At 57.1% G+C, this 9,680-nt stretch overlaps 1 protein-coding gene across 5 annotated transcripts; it reads left to right on the top strand.

The window, feature by feature from the left end:
* Positions 1 to 443: 443 nt before the first annotated feature.
* RHOC (ras homolog family member C) lies at positions 444 to 9,632 on the top strand. 5 transcript variants are annotated; one of them, XM_053964038.1, is made up of 7 exons: positions 444 to 590; positions 1,847 to 2,113; positions 2,241 to 2,368; positions 7,761 to 7,918; positions 8,152 to 8,272; positions 8,562 to 8,692; positions 8,848 to 9,632. In XM_053964038.1, exons 3-7 carry the CDS (start codon positions 2,365 to 2,367, stop codon positions 9,019 to 9,021), a joined length of 588 nt encoding a protein of 195 aa, XP_053820013.1. In that variant the 5' UTR covers positions 444 to 590; positions 1,847 to 2,113; positions 2,241 to 2,364; the 3' UTR covers positions 9,022 to 9,632. The 5 variants fall into 5 exon arrangements, with proteins under 5 accessions (XP_053820013.1, XP_053820014.1, XP_053820015.1 ...); XM_053964039.1 differs by lacking the exon at positions 2,241 to 2,368 and having other exon boundaries at positions 1,847 to 2,073; XM_053964037.1 differs by lacking the exon at positions 2,241 to 2,368 and having other exon boundaries at positions 445 to 590; positions 1,847 to 1,919.
* The last annotated feature ends 48 nt before the right edge of the window (positions 9,633 to 9,680 follow it).

The raw sequence follows: 9,680 nt of genomic DNA, 5'->3' as shown, positions 1-9,680 counted from the left end.
GCACGGCTCGGCACAGCTCCGCCCGGCACAGCCCATCACGGCACAGCCCCGCACGGCCCGGCACAGCCCCGCACGGCACAGCCCATCACGGCACAGCCCCGCACGGCACAGCCCCGCACATCACAGCCCATCACGGCACAGCCCATCACGGCACAGCCCCGCACGGCACAGCCCCGCACGGCACAGCTCCGCACGGCTCGGCACAGCCCCGCACGGCTCGGCACAGCCCCGCACAGCCCCGCACGGCTCGGCACAGCTCCGCACAGCCCCGCACGGCACAGCTCCGCACGGCTCGGCACAGCCCCGCACGGCTCGGCACAGCTCCGCACAGCCCCGCACGGCTCGGCACAGCCCCGCACGACTCAGCACAGCTCCGCACAGCCCCGCACGGCTCGGCACAGCCCCGCACGGCTCGGCACAGCTCCGCCCGGCACAGCCCATCACGGCACAGCCCCGCACGGCCCGGCACGGCCCCGCGCACCCGCTCCGCCCTCGGCGGGTGGCCCCGGACGGGGCGGTGCCCGGAGCCGCGCGGCGAGGCCGGGGACGGAGCCGGAGAGGGGAGCGGGACGGGGCAGCGGCGGAGAGAGGTGCGGCTCTGGGGCACTGCTGGGGGCTCGGGGGCTGCGGTCCGTGCTGGACGGGGGCAGCTGGGCAGTGGGGATACTGGTGGGATGGGGGATACTGGTAGGGAGTGGGGCCAGAGCTGGGGTCTGGGGGAACTGAGGTCTGGATTACTGGTTGTGATGGAGTCTAAGTTACTGGTGGAGTCTGGAGAAACAGGCTTTGTGGATACTGCTGGGGCTTGGGGGAGCTGGGATCAGGGTTTACTCGTAGAGTTTGGAGGGATTGAGATCTGGGGTTACTAGTGGGATGTGCGGCTACTGATTCTGGTAAAGTGTGGGCTCAAAGGTGGGGTTACTGGGGTGTGGGGTCAGTGCAGGGGTGGGGCAATGGGGCATAGGGTGGGTGGCCCAGCAGGGCTGCTGGGTGGGGTGCAGCAGAACAGGGTGGGGTGGGTGTGCCTAGGGTGGGGTGGGGGTCCCTGGGTGTGGTGAGGGGTGAGCTGCGCCTCAGTTACTGCAGGTTGTCATTCCTTGAGGGTGGCCTTGGGCTGTGGGTCCCAACTTGCAGTTGTCTCCCAGGCAGTGTCTGACCTGGGAAGAGAGCCTGGGGGCTGCTGCCCCATCCCACATCCCTCCCCACAAGCCCCCCTCCAGCAGTGTCCCCATGTACAGCCTTGCCCCTGGAGTGGCCACTCTGTGTTTTCTTCAGCAAGAGGGAAAAAAGTTCCCTTTCCTTACTGCTGAGCTCATTCTTAAACATTTATATTAGGGGGGTTTGTGGGGAGGGGAAATAATTGTGTAATGTCTTAGGAGCAGGGGAGCATTCCAAAAGCATGACTGCGTGGCCTTTTCCAGTGCTAGAAGTCTGGCAGCCAAGTCTCTCAGTGGCCGCCAACCTCCCCAAACCCAGCCCCAGCCTCTCAGCACCCCTGGGGAATGGGAGTGTGATCCCCGGCTTCCATCTGCGTGGGGTGGGCTGGGAGCAGGGGCCTGGCTGAGCCCCCCAAGCCAACATCCCTGGGAAAGTGTTCCAGGGGAAACTGGAGACTGGAGGTGGTGGATTGGCTGGCTGTGTGTCACGGGGACCAGTTGCATTTTGTTTCTATTTTGCCAAGTGCTTTTGGTGTCCAAACAGTTTCAGTTTATGTCCAGCTCCTCAGCTCAGGTAGAGACTGCATGAGATTTTGTGGACTTTCACTTGCATCCAGGCTCCTGACAGCTACAGCTTCTGCGGGGAAACGTGTAAGTGGAAAATAAGCCAAGTCACTGTCTTCCAACAGGTTATCAGGAGCGTTTAACCAGGCTCACCTCCCAACTTGCCGTTTGCACTGGAGAGGCGTATTGACATGAAAAGTAAGGAATTGTATTAGCAAACACTGATCGGCACTGGGGCAGGCAGGCGTTGCACAAGCACAGGCATCTGCTGAGATTGTGGCATGTTATTTGGAGCTTTCAGCAAGACCCTTGTGCTACCGTGAGGCTGGGAAGGCTGTCACTACTGCAGGAGGTAAAATAAGAACATGGCATGATGTCCTTTGGAAAAGGAGGTAAGGGCAGGCAGCTTTTCCCTCAGTGCTCAAACACTTGTGGTTTGAGCTTTATTTAGGCTTTCAAATTCTTCTGTTCCAAGTGCCTTTCTCTGTTTTGCTTGTGGATGTTTTTTGTGGGATTTAGCAATGAAAACGAGCCAGCCTGGACACTCTGCTCCGGGTCTGGGTCTGGACAGTTGCCCTTTGCCACTGGAGCGTGTGTTAAGCCCAGCCTGCCTGGTTGTGCCCAAAGAATATCTCCAAAAAAAATGGGTAAGGTCTAAACTTGAGCGCTGGGTTGAGCTCCTATTTTGACAATCACCTGTTTGGATACAGGAGGTCTAGAGGTCTGAGGAAGGTTTCAGGCAGTTCTCTCAGTGGTAAATACAGACATTTTCCTTGGAGCTGGGTAGTTTAGGCAGCAGAGGCAGGCGGGATGGCAGGCAAGCCAGGAGGCTGGGAGCAGTGGGCAGCGGTGGCACGGGTGGGTGTGGGTTCAGCCCGGGGTGTCAGCGATGGCTGTTGGCCTTGGTGAGGGCTGGGTGAGGGCTGAAGAGATGAGGGATGAGGGCTGAGGGATGAGGACTGAGGACTGAGGGATGAGGGATAAGGGATGAGGACTGAGGGCTGGTTTGCGCTGCACAAACAGCACAGCTGGGCCAGCCCAGGGGATGGATGAGTGTGAAATTACAGATGCTGCTTTGCCAAAGCCAGCGCCACTTGGATGGTCTTGAGCTGCGATCCACCCAGGAACCCACGCTCTGCCCTGCCCATTGCACTTCCCTTAGCATCACTGTTTGCTTCCAGCCTTTTTTGGAATTTTTTTCTGCCTTTCAACGTTAATGATTCTATGATTCTGTAGTAAGAGTCCCTCTGGTGCTTGCAACAGTGGCCGAGACGCTTGTCCTGCACTGCCTTGGCCATGGCTTAGGTGTCCCAGCAAATGAAATTCCCCACAGTGGGCATTCCTGTGGGACTTTAGTTTGGAAGTTTACTTACTTTATTATTGTACCAGTGAGTCCAAACTGCTAAAACCATTTCTGCAGTGGAACTGCCCCATGGCACTGGGGGTATCCCTGTTGAGGGTGTCCCTGCCAAGGGGCTGCTCCCAGCACAGCTCTTTCCCCCCCAGCCCTGCCCAGATTCAGAGCTGTCCCTCTGGCCAGGGCTGTGATCCCTGGTGTGACCGGTCTGACCAGGGTGGGGCCATCAGCAGTGCTTGGGAATTTCTGCTTTAGAACAAAACCCCTCTGTTACCTCTAGGAATTCGAGTCTGGCCAAGGAGGTTTGTTGAAAGATTTCTGTCCCTGTTTGGAGTCCTTCAAAGCATTAACATCTTTCTCTGCTATTCCTGAGTCCCCATAGCAGACACTGGATGATGGACACATCCTGCTGCCAGAGGAATTCCCTATATCCTGCTCAGCAGGAACTTCATATTTTGAGGCACAAAGCTGGGAGAGACCAGCAACACAAGGGCTGCCCTGGAGCTGGCTGATTTTATGGTGATGGCTTTAGAACAGTTGCATGGAAAGTAGAACAGAGCAATTTGGGGTCATGTTGCAGCTTTTTGGTGAGCTGAAGGAGATGCTTGCTCAGGATTTGGCTGGTGCTGGCAGTGGTGGCACAGTTTAAACCCACAGCCATGCCCGTGTGGGCCCAGCCTGCCTGCAGCAGCAGGTGCAGGGATGGGCACAGGAGCCCTGTGGGGTTGGGCAGTGGGAAATGCTGGCACACAGTTGCTGCTCCCTTTTGTTTTCTCCATGGATGAGCAGGAGGCATTTCCAGCGGGGCCCTGCGAGTGCTGCTCGCACCCAAGAGCTGCCAGTTTGGATTGCCAGCGTGGTCTGGGCAGCGCTGGCTGTGTTTTGGGGTGGTTGGCACTTTGCAGACTTTAAAATCTCAGCTCCCATGTCTGTTGTTGTGGGTGACTGTGTGCTTTTAATCATTTGGCCTGGTGGCACTTGCAGTAAAGCTGTCCTCAGATTATCATAGAATCCCAAAATGGTTTGGGTTGGAAGGGACCTTAAAGCTCATCCTTAAAGTTTCACCCCCTGCCATGGCAGGGACACCTTCCACTGTCCCAGGCTGCTCCCAGCCCCACGCAACCTGGCCTGGGACACTTCCAAAGATAGGGCAGCCACAGCTTCTCTGGGCAGCCTGTGCCAGGGCCTCAGCATCCTCTCAGGGAATAATTTCTTCTGGAAGGGGGTCTGAGGTCTCCCAAGTGCCTTCTTTTCCCCAGGCTGAACACCCCCAGCTCTCCAGGCTGGCTCCAGAGCAGAGGGGCTCCAGCTCCTCGCCTCGTTCCAGCAGCTCTGTGTTCTCCCTGTGTCAGGGACCCCAGGGCTGGAGGCAGCTCTGCAGGTGGGGTCTCACCTGAGTGGGGCAGAGGGGCAGAATTCCCCCTCCCTTGCTGCCCACGCTGAGGGATCAGCCCTGCACACGGGGGTGTTTCTGGGCTGCCAGTGAATGCTGCTGTCATGTTGAGCTTCTCATCCACCAGCACCCCCAAGTCTTTCCTCTCAGGGCTGCTCCCACTTAATTCTTCTGCATTTGTACTTGGGATTGTCCTGTTTGTCTTTATGAAGTTGTCTTCATGTTTTCCACTCTTTTTATCTGCTCATAATCTGGCAACAGTGCAAAGACCTTTGCATCAGAATCCTCATCCTGGGGTCTGGCCCCATCCTGCTGAGCAACAAGAGCATCCCCTGGCAAAGAAGCTCATCTCTCCTGGAACAGACAGCCGCTGGCATCTGGTATTGGTGCTGTGCCAGCTGCTGGGTCCAGGGCACGGACTGGGGCACCCAGCCGACCCCTCAGGCTCACAGCTCTCCCAGCCTCATTGCCCTGCTCGCCTTTGCACACCAGCTCTGGATTAGTAATGGGCTATTTCTGGATGGCTCTCCTGAGTAATGGAATGAATTGTGCTGAGATTTTGGGTGGGGACAGTGCCTCTGCCCTCTGAGTCACCACTCGGCGTCACGCCGGGCTCGGGAGCTGCTGGGGCCCGGAGCCGTCCCGGGTCAGGGAGGACGCTGGAGGCCGTGGGAAGCAGCTCTGGGCGTGGGGACTGTGCTCACATTGGGGCAGCTGCCGTTCCCCCTGCAGGGCAGGGCAGCATTCGGGCAGGAGCAGTGCCACTCCGGTTGGTTTTGGTTTCAATCCAGTGTCTGCAGCCTGGGCACGGACAGATCCTGGTGTCCACCTGGGAGCGGCTGTTTATGTCCTTGGGCATCTCCTGCTCCTTAGGCTGCAGATGTTGTCATCTGCCTGTGCTGTGGGTTAGATACTGGCACGGCCCAAACCGCCTTTCCTCTTGGAGATAGGGAGTCACAAAGCAGCATATCATGTTTTGCTGTGGGCAAAGAAGCTTTGTGTCCAAGTAAACAGGCTTTTTTCTCCCTGAGCTCTCTGTTTTCTGTGCTGTGGACATGTTGCTGGAGAGAGGACGAGCCTTTGGTCAGACAAGAAGGATGGTTTGCAGCAAGGGTTGGACTTGAACATCTTGGAGGCCTTTTGCAGCCTTAATGATTCAGTGAGACTGTGGGTTTGTCTGGACCAGCTGGGCAGGAAGGAGCAGCAGGGCATGAGGAATAGGGATGGGAGCTGTTTTCCCCGCCATGCTCAGCACTCGCCTCCCTAAAAAGTGCCCCTGGTTCCTAAAAGGGACCCTTTGGAGAACCTTTTTCTTTTTTTCTCTGACTTCAGTGTTGCACGAATGTGCTCACCTTCCTGTAGACATGCTGCTCCACTGGGATGTGAGCCTGACACCAAGGATCCCAGCTGAGGAACGTCCCATCTCCCGGATGCAGCCCTTGATTCTCACTCTTCTCACCTTACAAGTGCCAGCTTTCTATTTTTATTAACAGCTCAAGAGCACTCAGCAGCCATGAACCATTCCTGCCTCAGCTTGTGAGCCAAAATGCTTGGAGCCTACAAAGATCCATGGCTACAGCACGGTCTGGTCTGGGGATGGGTGAAAACTCTCTCTCTTTTGCCCAAACCATTGGGCACTGTGATTTGTGAACCTGGGGTGGTTCCCGGGGGTTTGTGTGACAGGGGTGACCTGCCAGGCACATCAATGAGACAAGCAGGTCTGCAGCCTGCCTTTGGAATGCCAGTCAGCCATTCAGGCTCATTTCTTAATCCTTCACTTGCAGCTAATTATGATGCAGCCGGACTCCTGCTTTACCCTTTTCCTTCCTTTTCTGTTGGCATAGGGTGAGGGTAGGATCACTGGGGCAAGGACAGATTCCTGGCCTTTGTTAAGGCTTAGTATGAGTGCCCTGGTTAAAGGCCAGGCTTGTGATATTCTGGCCTTCCCAAGGTGATCACAGTGATCCTGGAGTGATCCCAGCATGATCCACTCCCAGTGCTTGCAGCTCAGTGCATCAACATTGGTGTGTGTGTCCTTCCCACAGGGTTATTTCCTGTGACCCTTCCCCAGGCTTCCAGCATGAACGGCTCCTTCCCACCCTGCTGCCTGGGCAGAGGGTTTGGAGAAGGGATAGGGCTGAGGGGGAAAGCATGGAACATCCCTGCCTCCAGGAGAGGTTTCTTGGTCACCTGTAATTTTCCCCAGAGCAGTGTGAATTTTCAGGGATTAAACCCTGACACGTCAACCTGCGTCATTCCCAGGATCTCTGCAGGGACAGGGGGTTGGTAATGTGCTGAAGGCATGTAAGGAGTAGGACAGGCTCTTTGGACTGGGAATCTGGGGATGGAAAAGAGATTTTGGTCACAAGGCTGGGGAGGGATGTGGTCCTACTATGGCTGATTTTCTCATGCCTCATTCAGATGCTGTGCCAGGCACTTTGTGGCATTGTCCTGGCCGGTTCCCAGGCTCATCTGTAAACCCCTTTTGAAAGTGAGGGATGCAAAAGCATAGTTTTCCTTGCAGAACTGCATCCTTTTCCCGTGGGGCAGAAAGCTGCCTGCTTTGTCGTGGGGTTTCAGCTCTGTTTGCTGAGTGATGACTGGCACTTCTCCCACTGCCAGTGTCAGCGTCGGCTCTCTTAGTTCCATGGCAAAGGCTCCTTTTTCAGACAGGCTGGGATGGGGCCAGCCCGGTGGTGGGTGCCAGGCACACAGGTCCTGCTTGCCCAGACCTCCAAGAGCTTGGCTTGGTGTGCTCCAGCTGCTGATCAGATTATTTGGAGTCTGGTGAGCGTGCTGGAGTGAAATCCAAAGCACAGTTTCTGCCCTGAATAATTTATAATTTAAAATAAACCCAGCATATGCGTGCAACTCTGAGATTGTCTAAAATCCTGGTTACCTGGGTGGTAGCACAGCAAAACCAGGGAGGGTTGGATGTCTGGGGAAGGCAGAGTGGTTTGTCAGCTCCCACAAGGTCCCTGTGTGCAGCCAGCAGCACTGACCACAGCTGGGATGGTTCTCCCAGCCACAGCAGCAGTGCTAGGTGTAAATGATTCCAATCAGGCCAGTTCTTGTGGTGCCCATGAGCTGAGGGGTGTGGGAGCTGGAGGGGTGTCTGGCAGAGGGTTGGGTGACCTTCTGTCCTGTCAATCACTGGCTTCTCACAGTGGGATGTGCCCAGGTGCTTGTGTCTGGGATCTCCCAGGCTGTTGTGCACAGGAATTTGGGGGGCCAGGAGCATGAACTGCCTGTGCTGCTCTGTCCTGCTCATCTGCTGGTGTCCCTGCAGCGATGGCAGCCATCAGGAAGAAGCTGGTGATTGTGGGAGATGGTGCCTGCGGAAAGACGTGTCTGCTGATCGTATTCAGCAAAGACCAGTTCCCTGAGGTCTACGTGCCCACCGTGTTTGAGAACTACATTGCTGACATAGAGGTGGATGGGAAGCAGGTAAGGGCCATTCCCGTCCCCTCGCTCCATGTCCCACGCTGGCAGTGCCAGCCCAGTGCTGTTGCTGGGATTGCTCTGTGTGCTCGGATGCACCTGCAGCGCGCAGAGGAGCCCATGGCTCCAGCATTTCTGGGTCATCCTGAGCCTGTCCCAGTTTGAGGAAGAGCAGAGCTATACCTGAGGAAGATAAACCTATCACTCCTGGCTTAAACCATGCCCTTTTCCCCCCGCAGGTTGAGCTGGCCCTGTGGGACACGGCAGGACAGGAGGACTATGACAGGCTGCGGCCCCTCTCGTACCCGGACACAGACGTAATCCTCATGTGCTTTTCCATTGACAGCCCGGATAGCCTCGGTAGGGACCGGGGGGGTCCCCAGGACTCGGTGCTGCTGCTGAAACCCCTAGGGTCTGGGAAGCCCCCATGCTGCCCCTCGAGGATGCCAGAGCCTTCCCTTCATCCCCCGACCTTGTGTGCACTTCAGAGGAATGCTGGCAACTTGCTGACTGGGAGGAGGTGGTGGGAGAGGGGGGTGCTCTGGGAGCTCTCCCTGCTCCAACGGGAAAAGCTTGGGGCTGGTTTCTGTGAGGAAGCTGTGGGGTAGCAGCCCCTCAGCTCATAGGATTCCATGTGTGCTTGTTGTAGAGAACATCCCTGAGAAGTGGACGCCGGAGGTGAAGCACTTCTGCCCCAATGTGCCCATCATCCTGGTGGGGAACAAGAAGGACCTGCGGAACGACGAGCACACGCGGCGGGAGCTGGCCAAGATGAAGCAGGTGGGGACAGCCCTGGGTCCCCCAGCCAGCAAGCCCATACCAGATATGGGTATCTGCCCATACCAGATCCTGGCTGGACGGGGGCTGGATGCCCCAAGGGCAGTTGCTGTTGTGTTCCGGCAATGTTTCCAAACCCTGTTTTTACTGCTTCCTAGGAGCCGGTGAAGCCAGAGGAGGGGAGGGACATGGCCAACAGGATCAATGCCTTTGGCTACCTTGAGTGCTCGGCCAAGACGAAGGAGGGGGTGCGGGAGGTGTTCGAGATGGCCACCCGTGCTGGCCTGCAGGTCCGCAAGAACAAGAAGCGCAGAGGCTGCCCGCTGCTGTGAGCGGCCCCGCTGGCACCGGCACCCGCTGCCCTGCCCGGGGAGGGACAGACAGCCCAGGCAGCACCTCGTGCTGCCACTACCTGTCCTGAACCCTTTGCACCAGAGCTGCCACCCATGCTCACAGGGTGTCCCTGCGACATTCCAGGGTCATGAGGGGCCAGTGCCTTCAGTACCTGCTGCTCTCCGTGGGCCAGGTGTTCGTGTTGCTCCCTGCGTCGCCCTGTTTTGTACTGAGCTCCCTGGTTTTGCCTTTCCCATGGGCATTGCTGTGGTGTTCACTCTCTTTCCCCAGCTCTGGGCAGGTGCCACAGAAGCAGGAGGTGCCACTCACAGCTCACGTGTAGGGTGTGCCAGGCCCTTGGTGTGTTTTGCCTGCTCTCCTTGGCCGTGCAGGCAGCACACAGCAGTGTTACAGACTTGCCCGGGCAGTTCTGGCCCTGTCTGTGAGCAGAGCTGGGCTCAGCTGCTGCCAGCAGCTCTCCTCCCGGGACGTGAGCCCAGCTCTGCTGGTATCGCCGCCTTCGAGTCTGCCTCGGTCGTGGACTTGGCAGCAGTAAACCCAACTGCATAATTGGGAGAATAAATGCGAACTGGTATTTTAGTAATTGTAACTTCGCTTGTGTGGTGTTCTTCTGGCTCTCCTTTATGCCTCTCACAGC

Source organism: Vidua chalybeata, chromosome 24, assembly GCF_026979565.1.
Source record: "Vidua chalybeata isolate OUT-0048 chromosome 24, bVidCha1 merged haplotype, whole genome shotgun sequence".
Taxonomy (NCBI): domain Eukaryota; kingdom Metazoa; phylum Chordata; class Aves; order Passeriformes; family Viduidae; genus Vidua; species Vidua chalybeata.
This window is presented reverse-complemented; position numbering and strand designations above follow the sequence as displayed.